The following is a 20,558-nucleotide window of genomic DNA, read 5'->3' as shown; positions in this document are numbered from 1 at the left end:
AATTATGGTTTCCTGCTTTTATATATGATACTCTTTACTAAATCTTGTTTAATTTTATTTACAATATAGTTATTCAGTTTCTGTTGCATTTTGCATTTTATATTGCTGTTGTTGAAAAAAAAAAACAAAAAAAACTTGTATCTCCGAAAAGGTAACTTTAAGGGAAAAGGAAAAAACCTTTACTTTTACTGTAAGTCAATGGAACCAGACTTTTTTCCAAGTCATTTTGGGCCGTTTCTTTTGGTTCATTCATCATGAAATTTACACACAATGTGGACAACAGGCATTTTCAAATTATGTCAAAAACTGAAAATAAAATAATAAAATTAAATAATAAAAGTTTTCTTCTGACAATAACTATTGTACATAGTTTTTGAATAACATATTGGTTGAGTTTAAATTTTAAGCTATTTTTAATATTTTTATTATTCTGATTAATATTTTTTATTAAAACCTTTGTAAAATCGTTTTATAAAACATGCTTTACTGAATGTAAACTTGTAAAACTTGTAAAAATGGTGACTGCTAATAATCAGTGTTAATATAATACATTTGGTCTTTTCTTTTATATGTTATTTCTCCTTAAAGTACCACAGACCTCTAGGCTAGTGTTACCCCTCATCCACACACTGGGCCTTATTCATCAAAGTTGTGTAAAGATAAATCTGAAAATAAAGTCAGTGTTATTTCTTATTCGTCTTTTTCAGTGTTATTCCTTATTCGCCCATTTAAAGTGATGGTTTATCTGTGAGATGAAACTCACTTCTGGCCAGTTTGTTTGTACATGTATGCAGAATGTTTTACCAACTTGACAAATGCTTCAATTCATTACTAATATCAGTATTAAAAATATATATTGACAAGCATTTCAAATTTTTCACATTTTTAAATACACCGATCAGGCATAACATTAAGACCACCTCCTTGTTTCTACGCTCATTGTCCATTTTATCAGCTCCACTTACTATATAGGTGCACTTTGTAGTTCTACAGTTACAGACTGTAGTCCATCTGTTTCTCTGCATACTTTGTAAGCCCCCTTTTACCCTGTTCTTCAGTGGTCAGGACCCTCATGGACCCTCACAGAGCAGGTACTGTTTGGGTGGTGGATCATTCTCAGCACTGCAGTGACACTGACGTGGTGGTGTGTTAGTGTGTGTTGTGCTGGTGTGCTTGTCTGAGTGGATCAGACACAGCAGTGCTGCTGGAGTTTTTAAACACCTCAATGTCACTGCTGGACTGAGAATAGTCCACCAACCTAAAATATCCAGCCAACAGCGTCCTGTGGGCAGCATCCTGTGACCACTGATTAAGGACTAGAGGATGACCAACATATACTGTGCAGCAGCAGATGAGCTATTATCTCTGACTTTACATCTACAAGGTGGACTGACAAGGTAGGAGTGTCTAATAGAGTGGACAGTGAGTGGACACAGTGTTTAAAAACTCCAGCAGCACTGCTGTATCTGATCCACTCAGACCAGCACAACACACACTAACACACCAGTGTTACTGTAGTGTTGAGAATGATCCACCACCCAAATAGTACCTGCTCTGTGAGGGTCCATGGGGGTCCTGACCACTGAAGAACAGGGTAAAAGGGGGCTAACAGAGTATGCAGAGAAACAGATGGACTACAGTCTGTAACTGTAGAACTACAAAGTGCACCTATATAGTAAGTGGAGCTGATAAAATGGACAATGAGTGTAGAAACGAGGAGGTGGTCATAATGTTATGCCTGGTCGGTGTATGAAGAAAAATGTGTAGACTTGTATCTTTGTTATGTTTTTTTAATCCTTTAACAAAGTAGTAATCATAAATTGAAAGATATTTGGGAATCAGGAGTGCCATCATAGTACCAAGTTAAAGAGTATTCAATCAGTAGCTGGATTTCTTGGAGCACAACCACTTTTTACTTGACTCACTTAACTGCATAAATTAAGTCATTTCATGTAAATGACAAGCAGGTAGGGAAACTTAGGTGTGATATCTTCAGATGATGTAAGGGACTAGTGGGCAGATGTTTGTTTCCATGCAGCTGAAGTTGATTTATTGACCAACTTGCGCACAAATTTCAGCTTTGACAATGTCATGAATCAAACAGTGTGTCATTGGCATGTTCTGGGCACTCGGATCTGCATTTGTTTTTACCAAACTTAGATGAAGAAGGGCAGATTCCTTCACACATGAAGCATTTTACTGTGCGTTACTTGTCACAGAGTCACATCTGATATTTTTGCTGTGTTGTTTATATTTTGGACATTTCTGTAAATGCTTTGCAGGTCTTTACATGTTATTTTGGAGGGGTTGGTTGTTTTTTACTTGAAATTTAAATTTTGGTAAATAAAGTCTGCATTTGCATCCAAACACTCTTGGTCTGGTGTTGCACGCTTATGCGAGAATTTCCACACATTTTTGGGCCTGTTGAGCTGTTCTGTAAATACATCCACATCAATACTAACATAAACCAAATGTGAATGTAGATATAGAGCCAAAAACACAAGTTATATTAAGAAATTCCAGGTGGGTTTGGAAAATATGACAGCTAGTTTCTGGCAACTTAAAGTAGCCAAATATTACAAGAAATCAAGCAACAAAAGTATGAAACAACAAGCTAAAGACAGATTTGACTGAACTTTTAGTTGTAGGATGAGAAGAACGGATGGAGGGTCCTCCCAGAGGTACAGGTCACTATCCATCTTACAAATAGGATCAGTTCTGTTATTTTGGAGACACAAAGGTGCACAAATAGCCTATAGTTTGCAATTTAGGTCTGTCAGTGACCACTTTTACAGTTTTCCAAACACCAATCCATTAGCATACAAGCTAGTGGATTTTGAAGCTTCAGGTTATTGTTTTGAATAGCCAGCTGGCTAACAAACTTGCTGGCTGACATACTAACACCAGCGGCAATGTCATCGCCGTCTAGCTAGACCATATGATTTATCTGTCTTTTAAGGTTAGATGATGTTGGAATGCTACTTACTTAGACAGCTGCCAGTGTAGACAATGGCTACTAAAGAGAGCTCACTAGGTAATGTGACACACCCTGTGTCCATGTCGGATGACGGCAGGGTCTTCGGAGTTCACACAACTGGAAAAAGAACATGAAGCCATTCACCAACACAGATTCCTGGCTATAAATGCCTCCTTTGAGAAATTGTCATGTATGAAGGGGACAGAGCTGTTCCTCCCGTATCTGCACTGTTGAACCAGCCTAGAATAAAGGAGGCACTATCCGTGGTGCTGAAGACTTCACCTCTGCCAGTTCAGCACCTTTGTTGTGGAGAGCTCAAATTGCATAACAGGCTGCTAAGCAGCGTTCACAACTGGCATTCACCAGTTTAACATCAACTGCACTCTCTCACCAAATGCTGAGTGCTTTCTCGCTCCACGCACACCGGAATGACTGGACAAGAAAACCGACAAGCTGTCCCTTGATCCTGCTGCAGCAGAAAGAGCCACTCCACTGCGAAATATACCCATTAGGTTCTCCACCACCTTAAATCCTTTAACATATCACACATGGCAAATGAGATTTTAGCTGTAGTTGACTATGAGCCAAAGTTGGCACATACCTTGACCATGCAATCACTGCAGATAACATAATGTGAATCCTCATATAATAAACTACTGCAGCAAAAACAACTTAGAGGCATTTAGGTCACTGATGCTTCACTACCTCGATTACCATAAAAGGGCCAGAGAGAAGAACCAGTTAGACCACAGAATAGAGGGACGGCAGTACTTAAAAAAGAAAAAGAGAAGTGCATGTGGTCAGAATTGCTTGATTCAGTTTCAGTTCTCATACTTTAAACAATCCAAGTTTACACAACAGTGCAGATGTTAATCTCACTGATCACACTACATTATGGAGTGTCAGGCAATATGGAGGACAGCTAGAGATCAAAGGAGCTACGAGTGGAAAGTACTTGGAATATCTGCAGGACTGGACACTATAAAGGAAACATTAGATATGACTACTTAAAGCAGCCTAGAATATAAGGAACAAAATGAGATAAAGAGACAAAATAAAAGGCTTTAGACAGCTGTGATCATTCTTGGTTCTAGAATGGGAGGAAAGAGGTACAGATGAGATACAGGTGTAAATATGTGTCTTTCCCCTGGGCAGAACTTACTTAACCCCTTAAAACCCCAGGCTTATTACATACTAAGGCTTATTATTCAGCAACTACAGGGACATCAGTGCAAATTGGCTGAGCTATTCTTAAGTTATATAAGTGTGTACTAAAATGTTGGGCCTGCTAGTGGGCCTTGGCCATTAAGGTCAGGTCAGGGTCCACAGTCTGACTTTAGAGTCATTGTTTACTAAAAAATGTACTTTAGCAGAATGTGTTCTGTTTCTCATGCCCACTCTCTCCACTGACACTCCCCCCACCATGAACCTCACCCCACATCCACTGCAGACGCAGTAACTTGGACAGTGTGGGTGTGTGTACTATGAAATGATGGACCACAAAAGAGGAAACAATCAGCCTTCTCACGACTCAGAGACCAGCATGTCTTTGTGTGTGGTTTTGAGAGTGTCATGAAGCTGATGATGAAAACTTTAAAAGACAGACGAGCTCCACTCAAACAGACAGTCTGAGCTACACAAACTTTAGAGTGGGTTAGACTCCAGTGAAGAGCTGCTGAGAGAGCTGTGTACTCAGTGTGGTATACAGGGCTAGTGTAGTGCTGGGTGTGGAGCTGTCAGTGTGCTGTGAACTCAGTGTTGTTTTACTAGTGAGGATGTTGCTGACTTTTTATCTTCTCTTCATTGGGCTTCATGTCTCTGAAGGTGAGTGTGAACTTTAGTTACTCTTGACAGAAAAGAAAAAAAACAAAAAAGAGTTCTCCTTAATGAATCTGTAGTTTCTCTAAGACAACAGTGAGATCAGATGGAAAGACAAAGGAGACTTTTGCTCAAAAACTCCAGCTGCTTTGATATTTCTCTGGAGAAAAAGAGCCTAATAATCTCACATACTTTACTGAGTTTTAGTAGAGCAGTGGTTCCCAAACTGTGGTACGCATACCACCAGGGCCATGTTGAATGATTTCGAATAGTTCACAGTTTTAGTGAGTTATTAGTTTGTAGGTGCAGTGATCAGCGCTTAGTTGTTAGCATTTTCAATATGTGTTTATAACACTGCTTCATGTTTATAGTGCTGTTAAACACTGAGCAGATGATGTAACTGTAATAAATGTGATCTGTGGCTGGAGTTAGTGAACATTTTCTTACTCACTGTTCATTACAAAGCTGCAGACCCTCTCTTATGCACATATGCCCTATTATTGATGCTGTGGCCTATGATTACAAATAAAAAAGTTTAGTCATTTGCCTTCTTATGCTCCCTGTGCTCTGATAGGAAGTCTAGACTGACCCTCATCTATAATACAGTAATAAAGAAGTATCCCCAATATTGTTCATTTGTTAAGTATTATTAATTTGAAGGTAAATGTTAATAAAATCCTTTGTTGTACAATGTCAGAAAAAAGCAGTGTATAAGTAAGTAAATATACCCTCAAAGGTGCAGTAATGGTTTTAAGGCTCAATTGTGTACCTTAAATGAGGTACATTACTTTCACTTTTCTAGGGGAAAGGGACATATTTATAATTTCCCATAACCTAATGTTTCAAAACAGAAAAGTAAAGTAAATTCCTGCCAAGACTGAGAATGGGTGTATAAGGAGTGAGACAGGGGTATGCAGGAGTATGAAGGGGTACAGCACTGTAAAAAGTTTTGAAACCACTGTAGTAGAGATCTCAATAAAGTCATACGTAATGCAGAGATTTTCCAAGATACTAACCCCACCCTTAATCTGCAACTAAACTAATCTCTTCTGTATCACATGCACTGTATGTATTTTTTTTTTTCATCATCTAACGTAGAGATGGGCAGTTCCAGTTCTGCAGGGAAATAGGTCTCCACCACAGGCACCACCTGATTTCTCACACCTAGGCCTAGTTTCACACCATTTATGTACATATTTATTTTATCTCTACAGTTGTGTTTGCAGTTCGTGAATCTTGTCTTTTCACTGTACAATTCGAGAGCTGTTCCCTGTTGCTTGCTTATCTTATCTATCTGGTGTTTTTAGATCTCTCCATTGTTCTCTTCCCATTGTATCATTTTTTCTGCATTTTGTCTGTCCGCTCGAGGAGACGTGCTTTCAGTTTTTCAAAGACATCTTAAGGGGTACATATTAACCCCTTAACATTCCAGGTTTACTTCATACAAAGGCTTACTATTTAGTAACTACAGGGACTTAGAGGGAACTACAGGTTACAGAAGTGTGTAATAAAACTTTGGACCTGCCAGCAGCACCATGACTTGTTAAGGGGTTAATCTTAAGAAAATAAATGTATATTTTAGTAAAACATTAAATACATTACATGGTCAGAGGTTTGTGAACACCTGACTGTCACACCTACATGAAGTTGTGTGACTTCTCATTCCAAAACCATGGGCATTAATATGGAGTTGCCCCCTCCTTTGTGACTATAATAGCCTCCACTCCTCTGGGAAGGCTTTCCACAAGATTTTGCCCTGTGTCTGTGGGAATTTATGCCTATTTAGTCAAAACAGCTTTGGTGAGGTGAGACATTAATGTTGAACAAGAAGGCTTGGCTCACAGTCAGTGTTCCAATTTATCCCGAAGGTGTTCAGTGGAGTTGAGGTCAGGGCTCTGTGCAGGCCACTGGAGTTCTTCTACAACACAGGGGCATGCTGGAAAAGCCTTCCCGAAACTGTTGCCACAAAATCGAAAGCACAAAATTGTCTAAAATGTCTCTGTATGCTGTAGCATTAACATACCCCCTCACTGGAACTAAGCAGCTGAGCCCAAACTCACACCCAGATCATTATCCCCCCTTCAACAAACTTTATAGTTGGTTTTCATACATTTGTAGGTAGTGTTCTCCTGGCATCTGCTAGCCTATATTCATCCATCAGACTGAGGGTGAAGAATGATCATCAGCTCAGAGAACCCATTTCCACTGCTCCAGAGTCCAGTGGTGGCACACTTTATGCCGAACTAGCCAACACTTAGCATTACATTTAGTAATCTTAGGCTTGTGTGCAGCTGCTCAGCCATAGAAAACCATTTTATTAAGCTCCTGATGTTGCTTCCCAAGGCAGTTGTAACTCTGAAGTGAATGATTTAAAAGGGGATAGGCAGTAGGCGAGTATATACTGGACACATGGCACAATGGATAGTTGTTGGACTGTGTTGGGGAAGTCGATAGTTTAGTGATATTCTTTGTGATTCAATCCAGTGAGGGTAAAATACTTTTTATGGTTTTTGTCAGGACATATAAATGTGATATGTCAGTCACAGTTAGAAAAAAATACTAATAGCAACTTATATAAATAGAAAGTTTAAACAAATACACATATTTACTTTATATTTTCTATTTATGCTTATGCATTTTGGCAGATATTCTTATCCAGAGCGACTTGCAATATAATCATGTAACATACGTAGGCATATGTAAATCTTTCCTGAAGACTTTTATTGGTTTCTTATTGGTTGTCCATTTTGGACAGCCCTATCTATTTAATCTTTCAGTCTACATCATCACTGTCGAAAGAAAAACAAGCATCTCCAAAATAATAACTTTACAGAAGAAAACAAAAACACTCTTATCTTTTAATGGAAGGTAATGCAAATAGAGATTTTATTCCAAGTGATTTAAGAGCAACTCTGTTGGTCCATTCATCATGAACTTTTCACAAAACATAAAGGACAGTTGGTGGGTTGAAATGACGTAGAAAAATAAAAATGAACAAAAATGGAGATACACAGTTTTCGGTAAAACTTTCTATGAATGTTGCATTTGTAAGCATCTATAAACACATTTATAACATGTTATAATGTATTCATAAGGCATTATAAACGTGGTTATAAATATTTATAAAAAAGAATTACACTGACTTTTATAGCCATGTTTATTGTACATTATGAATTGTTAATATAATGCATTATAAATAGTGTTAATAACATGTTATAATGTCAGTGCCAAAGAAGTCAGTCCCAGTTTAGAGAGCGTAAAGTTAAAACAAATACCAAGCTAACGGTGGTGTAGATTGACTCTCCCACATTGGGTAAAGCACTGATGGCAGCTCTAGTTTAAACTCTGACATTTGAAGCCTGTAATGTGCTTTATTGTGTATGTTTTAGTGTTTCAGTAAATCCTTCAGTAAATACTTCAACTTGAAGCCTCACTCTTAACACTGGAGGAGGCTTTAGTACAGTACGCTTCACTTTACTTAGAGTGGACAAATACAACTTATGAGCTCTTATAATTTATGATCAGTACTTATAATGTATTATGTTAACAATTCATAATGCATAATAAACATGGTTATAACATATAATGCATTTTTATAAATATGTATAGCCATGTTTATAATGTCTTATGAATGCATTATAACATGTTATGAATGTGTTTATAGATGCTTACAAAGGTGACATTCATAGAAAGTGTTACCCAGTTTTCTTTGGACAGTGATGACATGTGTAGCAATATGAGACAATGGCAGTATGTGATCAATCTTATCTGACTGATGTGTGTTTCTGCAGGCTGCTCTCTGGAAAACCTTGGAAAAGCAATGAATATCACTGCAGATGCAGGAGGGTCAGTATTGCTGCCCTGCTACTGCACTGACCTACACACCAAACCTGAGAAATTCAGCTGGAAAAAACTCGACACAACCAGAAACATATGGGAAGAGATACTCAGTGAGAGTGGTCAGTACAGAAACAGAGTTCAGCAGGTTAATGGTCACTCTCCAGGAAATCTCTCTCTACTCATATCACACCTGACTGAAGAGGATGAAGGAGTGTACAGGTGTGATCTTACAGGAAGCAGTTACATTGACATCACTCTCACTGTTGAAGGTAAACTCACTATTGGATCAGTTTTTGTACTGCATTTTCAACACTTCAGCTTCAAACTGTGCTAATTATTTTTGCACACACAGGTACAAATCCCACAAATCTCAAGACGCATTCCTTAATCTTTATCCCTGTTCTTCTACTCCTGCTGGGATTTGGAGCAGTTATCTATTGGAGACACAGAAGTAAGCACACACACTCAAACACACACAAACAGACACATACACACACACAGTCTTTTAGGATAACTCTGTATGGTTTCATTCTGCAGAACAGAAACGACGGCAGATGGAGAGCATAGAATACAGAGGGAGGAGGAGAGAGCAGGAGACACAGGTGAGTTCACACCAGAGATGTTTACAAGCCACTTCTTAGGAGTTCAAGTCAAGTCTGAAGTCTTTAAGGTGCAAGTCTGAGTCAAGTCTCAAGTCTCTGAAGTGCAAATCCGAGTCTAGTCTTAAGTTTCTAAGGTGCAAGTCTATGTGCAATTCCAACTTAAGTCTCTACACTGCAAGTCTGAGTCCAGTCTTGAGTCCCTGAGGTGCAAGTCTGACTTCAAGTCTCAGGTCTCTGAAGTGCGAGTTTAAGTCAAGTCTGGAGTCTCTAAGGTGCAAGTCTGAGTCATGTCTTGAGTTTCTGAAATGTAAGTCTGAATCAAGTCTAGTGGCTCTGAAATGTAAGTCTGATTCAAGTCTGAAGTCTCTGAAATACAAGTTCGATTCAAGTCTTGAGTCCCTGAAATGTAAGTCTGAGTCACGTCAGTTGTCTCTGAAATGAAAGTCTGATTCAAGTCTTGAGTCTCTATAATTATAGGAATTATAAAAAGGAAGATTATATCATTCAGACAGCTGCCACATGTCATGTATGAATGCATCAAAACTATAACTTTAACATTTGTGTTCTCTCTGCAGTCTCAGGTGACGTACTCTACTGTATTTTACAGTAACACAACCACAACAACACCCACAGTGACTGACTCTGGAGATAAGACTGAATACGCCACCATCAGAGTCAACTAATAACAACCATCTCTCCAAAATGTACCTGTTATCTTTTATACATGTTCAAAAATAAATTAATAAATAATGCTTCAACTGAAAATTCACTGATTTCATTAGTGTTCATATAATCTTCCTGAAGACTTTCAGTTTCACAATCTTAAGCTGTTTATGTAATAAACAGTAAAAAGTAATAAAATAGTAAAGTCTAAGACCTAAAATTGTTCAGGTTATGGTGGTATGAGAGAGTGATGCCAAAAGCCTGGATCCCACGCTAAAATCTTGTATGGCTATTCTAAACTACTAAGCAAGTAGACTTTATCCTCTGAAGTGACCTCAGGCTCTATTGGAATTTTTTTTAATGATGCCACCAAAGAAAAGAGCACAGACTAAAAGAGAAATATCACCTGAAGAAGGTATGCTAGTATTGGTAGCATCCCCAGACTTGCCACTTGCGTGGTTTCATGCAGAGATGGAAAAAGGTTTCATGAAAATTCAAGACATGGATGATGGTCACTTGAAAGAAATAAAAGGGTCATTTCAGAAAGTTCTGAATGACTGACCAAGAACTAGAGGAGTTTGAGAAATGGCAGAGTGGTTATAAGAATGCTAGCATCAGTGTAACTCTTACCCTTCCAGCAAAGTAGAACATAAAGAAAACAATGACGTTTTATCTTTATTCAACACAAAATGGTCACGTTTTTATTCTTTCAGCAAGAGAAAGTAAGGTAAAATACCTAGCTAGCCAAGTAGCTACCTTGATAACCTTTAGTTTTAGCATATTGTCCTCCTCATCTGATGAGTCATTTCTGTTGCTTGAGTAATCCATTCTCTCTATTGTAATAATGATGTGTAAAAATGATTTGAAGACAGCTATTATGGTTACATGGTTGCATTAAGCAGTAATATTATCTATCAGGCTTCTTTCTAAAAGAATAAAGAATAATATTGTTAAAAAAGAACAAATATTAACTCACAAAATCACTTGTGCCCATTCCAAAATGTTAAGAATGATACGTATATTCTGAAATTAGGTGATCTGAGCTGCTACACAGTTTTCATTCCCTTGCAAAATATCAGCTTAGCACTTCTGGACAGTTGCAACATATAGAAAACAGGCTGTTTCAAGTTGAAAAAAAAAAGTGTGGTTTGTGGTCTGTGACTGTCCTCGTTTCAGTTCATGTTTTAGAAGGATTTTTTTTTTAATGTTTACTTCACGAGATTTGATATGGAAACTGCACAGTACTGATTATGCAGTAGCCTACTAAGGGGTGCAACCAAGGATGATATAGCCAATCAAATAAGGACGTTTATTAAGCTAAATTTTCTCAGAAAATAAAATTGGATTTGTTTTCTCTGAGTGCTGTCACTGTGTTATGGCCAATGAAAATCATTATGCTCTCCATCAAACTCCACCTTATTTTCTCAGCCCGGCAGTCACGGCTTAGCTACTGTTGCTATCCATCATTGCCTTAAGCCTTCGGTTCATTATCAGTGCCTGTCATTAGCGTAACTAGCACAAGGACATGGAGGCCCTCTATAGCTACTGAAGGGTTTTCTGAGATTCAGTGTGGAAACAGCAAACACAGTGAGCAGTGACTGCATCTCGGCTGGCCTCAGAACAGCTGTGGCTTGGCAACAGACTTAAAGGAGAATTCCACCAATTTTTCAAAATCAGTGCTTTGATGTGAAATGATTCATTGTAGAGAAACTTACAGACTCAGATTTCTTTACAGTGCTGGTAACAGAAAGCAGGGTCATCATGTCTATAGCACAGATGTAAACATTTTATTTACTATGCAAAACCACCATTGAACCTACAGGCAACTTCTGAATTTTTGATGCATTCTTGATGGTAAAATAGTGGAAAATCTGAAAAAAAGGTTTCCTTTGGGGACTATTTAGTCTCACACTGCCCTGCATGTATCCCTCTGCTGTGAATGGATTAAAATAAACCGATTAACAAGACACTTTAGGATGAAACTTTACCACCAAAATATCGGACAACAATGTCTCAGGGATCCGGCTGTGTATTCATAAAAATTTGATGTAATAACTTTCTGGTAACTGGTTCCTGTCACCACCATTGTGAACAATTCTGCGCTAGAATGGAGCATTTCACACTAACATCTTAACCATTTAATTATGTAAATAAACTATATTTCCAAAAGTATTCACTCACTCATCCAAATCATTGAATTCAGGTGTTCCAATCACTTCCATGGCCACAGTCATATAAAACCAAGCACCTAGGCTTGCAGACCTCTTCTACAAACATTTGTGAAAGAATGGGTCGCTCTCAGGAGCTCAGTGAATTCCAGCGTGGTACCGTGATAGGATGCCACCTGTGCAGTCCAGTTGTGAAATTTCCTCGCTACTAAATATTCCACAGTCAACTGTCAGTGGTATTATAACAAAGTGGAAGTGATTGGGAACGACAACAACTCAGCCACAAAGTGGTCGGCCACATAAAATGACAGAGTGGGGTCAGCGGATGCTGAGGCGCCAACTTTCTGCAGAATCAATCGCTACAGACCTCCAAACTTCATGTGACCTTCAGATTAGCTCAGGAACAGCATAGAGAGCTTCATGGAATGGGTTTCCATGGCTGAGCAGCTGCATCCAAGCCTTACATCACCCAGCGCAATGCAAAGCGTCGAATGCAGTGGTGTAAAGCGCCGCCACTGGACTCTAGAGCAGTGGAGACGTGTTCTCTGAAGTGACGAATCACACTTCTCCATCTGGCAATCCGATGGATGAGTCTGGGTTTGGTGGTTGCCAGGAGAACAGTACTTGTCTGACTGCATTGTGCCAAGTGTAAAGTGTGGTGGAGGGGGGATTATGGTGTGGGGTTGTTTTTCAGGAGTTGGGCTCGGTCCCTTAGTTCCAGTGAAAGGGACTCTTAATGCTTCAGCAGACCAAGAGATTTTGGACAATTTCATGCTCCCAACTTTGTGGGAACAGTTTGGGGACGGCCCCTTCCTGGTCCAACATGACTGTGCACCAGTGCACAAAGCAAGGTCCATAAAGACATGGATGAGCTAGTTTGGTGTGTAAGAACTTGACTGGCCTGCACAGAGTCCTGACCTCAACCTGATAGAACACCTTTGGGATGAATTAGAGAGGAGACTGCGAGCCAGGCCTTCTCGTCCAACATCAGTGTCTGACCTCACAAATGCGCTTCTGGAAGAATGGTCAAAATTCCCATAAACACACTCCTAAACCTTGTGGAAAGCCTTCCCAGAAGAGTTGAAGCTGTTACAGCTGCAAAGGGTGGCCTGACATCTGATTAAACCCTATGGATTAAGAATGGGATGTCACTCAAGTTCATATGCGTGTGAAGGCAGACGATCGAATACTTTTGGCAATATAACGTATATAAATAAAAAAATTGAGTTATTCTTTCACTGTGTTTACCTCTGTATGAGATGTTAGTGTTACCTAGTGAGTGAGATGTACAGGTACGCAGTACATGTACTTAGCTTTAGTCTAGTTCCAGTAGCTGTTCTGTGTAGACTACAAACTAGATAATCAGCTGTTGGTGATATGCTAATTTTCTTCTTTTTGTGAAATCACATTTCTTGAAAACATCTCTGTCAGATCCTGCCAGAGTTCACTACAGCACTGCTGATGGAGATGGAGTGGTCAGTGTGGAGTAGGGCAGATCTGCAACACTTCCGTTGTCCCACCTTGCTTGCACGTGAGGGTAGATATCCTCGGACAAGGTTGTGAGTTGCAATAAAAAGTTCTGTCACATCTGTGAATTCAACATTTGGCAGCTGAAACATCTTGAGATCAGAAATGATTGTTCCATATATTCACAGGTTCTTGAGTGAAAATGTTTATGAATTTCTCCACAGATGCTGTTCAAAAATGTACAGACCAAAAATGTGTCATGACTCTTTTACTGCTTGTTTTTATTGTATTTTTGTATTATTGTATGTTTAGAGTTAGTTGTTTTACAGATATACAGCTTTACATTGTGTGACTAATATGCATAGTTTACTTAGGAAATAATTAGAAAAATAAAACTAAAAAAAAAAAATAATAATTTAACAAATCCATACGATGTGTCATGACCAAGAGCTGTCCCTTCTGCCCAGGGTCTAGGTATGTAAGAGTATCTCTAATATGTTCTATACTATAGCCTTGATAACTAACTGTAGTCTATCTTCTTTAAAAAGAATAAAACAATATCAACAAAAAGTAAAAAAGAATAAAAAGAATAAAGAAGACTTCAGCCGCTGAGTTCTTGTGGAAGGAAGGAAAAGGCCTTCTCTTTATTTAGCTTTAACCACAATGCAAAAATCATCACAAAGCACCCTTGTTATATCCTGTTCGGGGTGATTAAGTAATCACCCCTTCCCTTTTTACACAATTCCATATCATCTTAGTCCCCATTGTGTCCAAACCCTGCACCTTTTTGGAAACCTTTAGAACCAAACGCACATGATGTCATTTTTTTAAAAACCATTCTAACCTGGGCGTACCAGGCTGTTTGATACTCTCAAGGCCATCTTACACAGCTTCTTCACCCAAGTGCATGAGCTCACTTCAGCTATAATTTATACTGTCATCTAACAGAATTCCCCTTTAATTCGTTTTTACCTTGGCTATAGTTTAGAATGTCATCCAACAATTCCCCTCCTTTCAACCATAACTTGTAGCTACAATTTGTACAGTTTCTTTCTTTATGAGTTCCAAGAGTTCATTGAGTTCATCCCCTTTAGAGGTGATATCCCAAATACATGCAGTCTATAGCCTACTTCCCAATGTTACCTTTTGTAGTAGATCTCGAAATACTCAAGTTGGCTAATATTTTAGTTTATTGATTATTAATCAGGACTGTCATTAAATTACTCTGTCAGATGGATGGAACCAAGCCTGTGTTCTACAAATTGTACATATTAACAACTTTCACAACTACTTGTATCGGTTACAGGTGTGTATAGACAAAACTATTGGGACACCTACACCTTACACCTACAGTAGCTTTAATGATATCCCATTCTAAATACATAGGCATTGAGAGTCACGAGGAGCAGTTAGGGAACCAGCCTTGCAACCGGAAGTTTGCCGGTTTGATCCCCTGAGCTGACAGTGTGTGTGATAGTGTGTGTCTTCGTGAGAAGAGGGCAGAGCCTTTAGAGTTAACTTGAATGGAGAAAGAAAACAAATGTCTGCTTCTTCTGCGCTCACTAAGTATTTACATACAAAGCTTTGAAGATATTTAAACGCTCCTTCAAAAAGTAGCCAAGGCAGTACTTCTTAGGCAGTTTTAATGGAAGCGGTGTGAAGCTGTAAAAACAGAAGGAAATAGCAGTATGGATTTCAGTGCATCATCAATAGAAACAAAACAAAAAAAGAATGTACAAAGTAAACATAAAACAAAGATCGATACAAATTGCCTTGGCTGTGAGAATGTTACTGCCAATATGAGGCCCAGCCAAACTTGCAAAAACCCATTTCATAACATCAACACAAATAGAGAAAATGTGTTTTCTTTCCAAGTAGTCATGGAGATATACAGGTAAGTTTAGTACAGGTTCTGTTCTTTCACATCCCCATTCAGTTCTTTACATAGAATAGAGTAGTGTATCAGGCATTGAGCAACTAGTGTGACTACAAATAAAAATAATTCTCTAAAACACAACAGCCATTAAAAATAAAGCATAGACAATGTATATATTGTTCCTTTAAACAATATACTTACGGATAACGCCTTAATAAGAAGATGGAAAGAATGGATGGAAAGCGATGCTTGCATTCCCCAATATGCTCATCCAAACAGTGGCTCAGCAGTACAAGGTGCACCACTAAGGATCACTAAAGCTAATTCTGAACATGTTTCAGAATACTCTTGTAACCTCCCACGTCTATGGTGATGGAAATAAATCTGTGTTAAAACAAGTTCTAAAGTCCCAAGTCCTGTGGTCCTCCTCCAAATCCACAGTTTGGTGTTGACAACAGTGTTGCAGACAAAGATGTTCTGATTGATCCAGACCTAAATTTTGGGTAAGAGTCCACATTAATGCAGTCCTCATCAAAAGCTTCAGTAAGAGTGAAGCAGCCTTCTGAACACCATAATGAAAAATGGGACACCCTACAGCCTTGTATACACGCTCAGTTGATCACTAAGTGACTGGAGGTGAATCAACAGGCCTTTAGCCACACAGATCACATGTATCATGGTGTCAGTTTGCAACTGGTCAGTGCAGATTAGCATGTGTTAAGCATGTGTGTTTAATGTGATGTCCAGGTTGTTTCTGTGTGGTCAGATATGAGCTTAACGTTATATTGACTTTGTCAGAATGATGATTTTTCTGTTTAATTGTCCAATTTTCCAGGTGTTATTTACTATTAATCCCCACCACCATCAATGGTTTCAGTTTTTTTTAAAGCTTTAAAAAAAAAAAAAACTGTATCCAAAAGAGCTGAGGTTGCACTTGTATATACTTTATGATAAATAAAAGGAAAATTATAGCTATGGGTAGATCTGTTCAGCATATTGCTATTGTTTCTTCAGGAGGATTTCAGCAACCTCACAAATACCATAATATGCACATAACACAGTAGTGAGGTCACTGCTGCTATGCAGTAGCCTTTAGCATTGCAGCACTGGCTATCCAAATGAAGCTTCTCACAGACTCTTCATATAGCATATGTATATATCGCAGCTATCAGAAGAAAACCTCAAATCCTCATTTTTGTTGTTTTTCAGTTTTTAACATAATTTGAATATGCCTGTTGTTCATTGTACATTCATGTACATTGTACGTAAATTTCATGATGAATGGGCCAAAACAAACAGCCCAAAATGACTTGGAAAAAACTCTGGTTCCACTGACTTACATTAAAAGTAAAGTATGTTTTTTCCTTCTCCTGTAAACTTACCATTTTGGAGATACGAGGTTTTGTTATAGCTCAACTGAGTAGATAAGTTTTCTGGACCTCAAGGTAGAGTGTATGTTTAACACAATCTAAGCTCTGAAAAGAGAGGGAGAGTTTAAGAGGGAGGAGTGTATATAACTTTACTTTAGTAAACTGTTTCTTCTGTTTTTCATGCCCTTCTCTCCTCTGAAGCAGACACCCAAACTCTTCTCCTAAACCCCACACCAACCCACTGTACATGGAGTAACTTAGATGTGTGTATGAAATAACTTGGTCACTGTGGTTGTGTGTACTGTGAAAACATGCACCACAAAAGTGGAATCAGTAAGGGTTCTCGTGTCTCAGTAGACGCCGTGTCACTTTGTGTGGCGCAAAGTTTAACTTTGAAAGACAGTTCCAGGAATGTACACTGAAAAAATCTGTTGGATTTAAAATATATATATATATATATATATATCAAGGCAATATTTTGCATGGTTTTTAAGTAGATTCATGAGATTTTTCAGATGAATAAAAACAGCTTTTGTTATGCCTTCTCAATTGTATTAATTTCATTCAGTTGTCTTTGCTTAAAGTATTACTTAAGGCCAATGTTAAAAGTCATATCAGGCCAACTGAAAAAAAAATCATTCTATTAATTAAAAAAAAAACAAAAAAAAAAACCTGAACTTAATGTAAAGGCTACATTGAAAATGTAATGTCCTTTTAGGACAAGAGGTCTTGTAGCAGCAGGGTAGCATAGTTCAGATGCCTGGCTTGGGAAGCCTCGTAGCCCGAAAAGAGTCTAGCCGCAGTGGATGATCTCTCTCCACCTGGAAGGCCTAACTGTACCGTAGCATTGCTCAGATGGCTGGCCTAGGAAGCCTCTTAGCCCTAAAAGAATCCTCAACTGCAGTGGCCCAGGAAGCTTTGTAGCCCTAGTAGTACTTGTGTACATTCTGTACGCTTTTCTATGAGGACCATCTCAGCATTTCAGGACTGTTTTGAGCACACAGACTGGAACATTTTCAGTTAATGGTTCAATAAATTTAGAGGAATATACAGCAACTGGCTATAGCAAGTGCATTGATGATGTGACTTCCTTCAACACCATCATCACACATGCTAACTAGAAGCCATGACTGTAGATGTGCATGCACTACGTAAAACCTGGAACACTGCCTTTAAGTTAGACGGCAAGGCAGCTTTCGGCTCTCCTGTGTGTCCTGGGCTATCAGAGAGGCAAAGCACAACTATGCACAGAGAATCCACGGATACTTTCTAGACATCAGACACACACAGCGTTTGTGGCAGGGCATTCAGGCCAGCACTGACTACAAAGTGACATCATATGCCTGTGATGGTGATGCTTTGCTCCCTGATGCACTGAAAGATTTCTGAGAATGGCTTAAAGCACAGAACAACCAGCCAGCAAGGAACACCACCCCGCCTCCCACCAACCAAATACTTAGTCTATCCATAGTAGACGTTAGGACTACTCTTTCCACAGTTAACCCTCAGACGGCTAATGGCCCTGACAACATACCTAGTTGGGTTCTCAGGTGATGTGCTGAACAGCCTGCGGACATCTCCAACATCTCTCTGAGCCAGGCAGTTGTGCTTTAAAAGAACCACCATCATCCCTGTGATCATTTTCTGCATTAAATGCAGAAAAAAAAAAAATCCATCATGTTAATCTACCTTGTCCTGTCTTAATGACTACTGACCCATAGCGCTCATCGAGTGCCTTGAGCAGGCGGTAATGAAACATAAAGCACCTCCTACCACACTGGATCCATTTCAGTTTGTGTATTGCCCTAACTGGTCTATAGAGGGTGCCATATCCTCTGCCATTCACCTCTCACTGACCCACCAGGACATACAAGACAAATATGGGAGAATAATTTTCATTTTCAGCTGACACTTACAGCAGACACTTAAACCGTGATACCCCACCCCCCTTCACACTATCTCTTGGTCAGTGCGTGTGTGTGTATTACCAAATAATGCTCTGGAAAAGAGGAACCAGCACATTACTTCACAACTCACAGGACACATTGAGACTGTGCATGACTTAGAATGAAGAGCTGCTGAGAGAGCTGTGTACTCAGTGTGGTATACAGGGCTAGTGTAGTGCTGGGTGTGGAGCTGTCAGTGTGCTGTGAACTCAGTGTTGTTTTACTAGTGAGAATGTTGCTGACTTTTTATCTTCTCTTCATTGGGCTTCATGTTTCTGAAGGTGAGTGACTTTTTTTATCATGATATGAAAATATTAAAACATTAATATACATACCAGTCAAACTATGGCAATAGTATGAGATCCATTTATCTAATATAACATATTCAAACTCAGCACTACGTAACCATTTAGTTTACTTTTTTACCCTAAGCTGTCAACTGACTTCATGACTTCATGTAACTTAAAAAAATGTGATCCTACTTTATCCTATGACAGTTCGTATATGTGTTTCTGCAGGCTGCATTCTGGAAAACACTGACACGACATCACATATCACAACACATACAGGAGGGTCAGCACTGCTACCCTGCTACTGTACTGACCGACACGCCGCACTTCAGAGATTCACCTGGACGAAACTCAACAAAAACACAAACACATGGGAAGAGATATCCAGCGAGAGTGGTCAGTACAGAAACAGAGTTCAGCTGGTTAATGGTCACTCTCCAGGGAATCTCTCTCTACTCATATCACACCTGACTGAAGAAGATGGAGGAGTTTACCATTGTAATGCAGACAAGAGTGGATACTTATATATCAGGCTCTATGTTAAAGGTAAAACATTAATCTCATCTTTGTTGCTAATCGAAACTATGAAAATATTATTGTTCATTGTTCACTACTAAACTCTGTAGTCACGTGACAAAGGAGTGTCTTAGATCTCATTGAAGAAGTAGAGAAGAACTCATTTGAAGAGGGAGTTCTGGAGGTGGGAATGTGTTTTCAGTAAGTGGAGAGAATCATAATTAGGAGTCAATGTTGTTTTACTGCCAAAAATTTATTCTGTTTTAATCTTTATTAAGCTTCACATTTCTGTTGTTGAGTATAAATGTCAGTATTAGTCATAGAAGTAAAAAGATGAATTTAAGTCGAAATTTAAAAAATTGCTGTGAAAAAGCTGCTTTTTGACATTTAGTGTAATGGTCAGAAGAGATGATCTGGTCCCCTGTCCAACACAAGTGGAGAATTTTTAATAAATAAAAAAAAGAACTAAAGATAAAAACAAGGGAACAGTTAACAAGGCTTGTTCTATACACCATAAAGCTAAAAGTACACTACATGGACAAAACTTTGGGGACAACTGCATATTGGGGCTTTTATGACATTCCGTTCTAAACCCATAGCCAATAATATGGAGTTGGTCCCATTCATCTAGAAGAGGTCAGACACTGATGTTGGACGAGAGGGCCTGGCTCGCATTCTTCATTCTAGTTCATCCCACTGATGTTCGATGAGGCTGAGGTCAGGGTTGTGTGTAGGCAGGTCAAGTTCTTCCACACCAAACTCCCCCAACCATGCCTTTAGGGACCTTGCTTTGTGCACTGGGGCTCAGTCATGCTGTTCCCACAAAAACAAAAGTCTAATAGCATCCACCCTTCTGGAAAGAGTACCTCCACACCAAACTTATCAAACTATGTCTTTATTATCTTCACGTTGTGCACAGGGACACACTTATGGGCGGCATGAAAGGGCATTCCCCAAACCATCACCACAAAGTTGGAATCACTTAATTGCTTAAAATGTCATTGTACACTGTAACATTACCCTTC

The 20,558-nt window shown here is 38.9% G+C and overlaps 1 protein-coding gene across 1 annotated transcript in view; it reads left to right on the top strand.

Annotated features, from left to right (window-relative positions):
• Positions 1–2,662: 2,662 nt before the first annotated feature.
• The window catches only part of LOC118803017 (junctional adhesion molecule-like), a 30,018-nt gene continuing 12,122 nt past the window's right edge, over positions 2,663–20,558 (top strand). Inside the window, exons 1-4 of the mRNA XM_036563514.1 lie at positions 2,663–2,681; positions 8,587–8,641; positions 9,173–9,237; positions 19,246–19,563. Coding sequence (XP_036419407.1) covers positions 2,663–2,681; positions 8,587–8,641; positions 9,173–9,237; positions 19,246–19,563 — 457 coding nt within the window. The remainder of the gene's footprint in view (positions 2,682–8,586; positions 8,642–9,172; positions 9,238–19,245; positions 19,564–20,558) is intronic.

This window comes from Colossoma macropomum, unplaced genomic scaffold (assembly GCF_904425465.1).
Source record: "Colossoma macropomum unplaced genomic scaffold, Colossoma_macropomum, whole genome shotgun sequence".
Classification (NCBI taxonomy): Eukaryota; Metazoa; Chordata; class Actinopteri; order Characiformes; family Serrasalmidae; genus Colossoma; species Colossoma macropomum.
The sequence above is the reverse complement of the archived record's forward strand: the minus strand, read 5'-3'. Positions and strand labels throughout refer to the sequence as shown.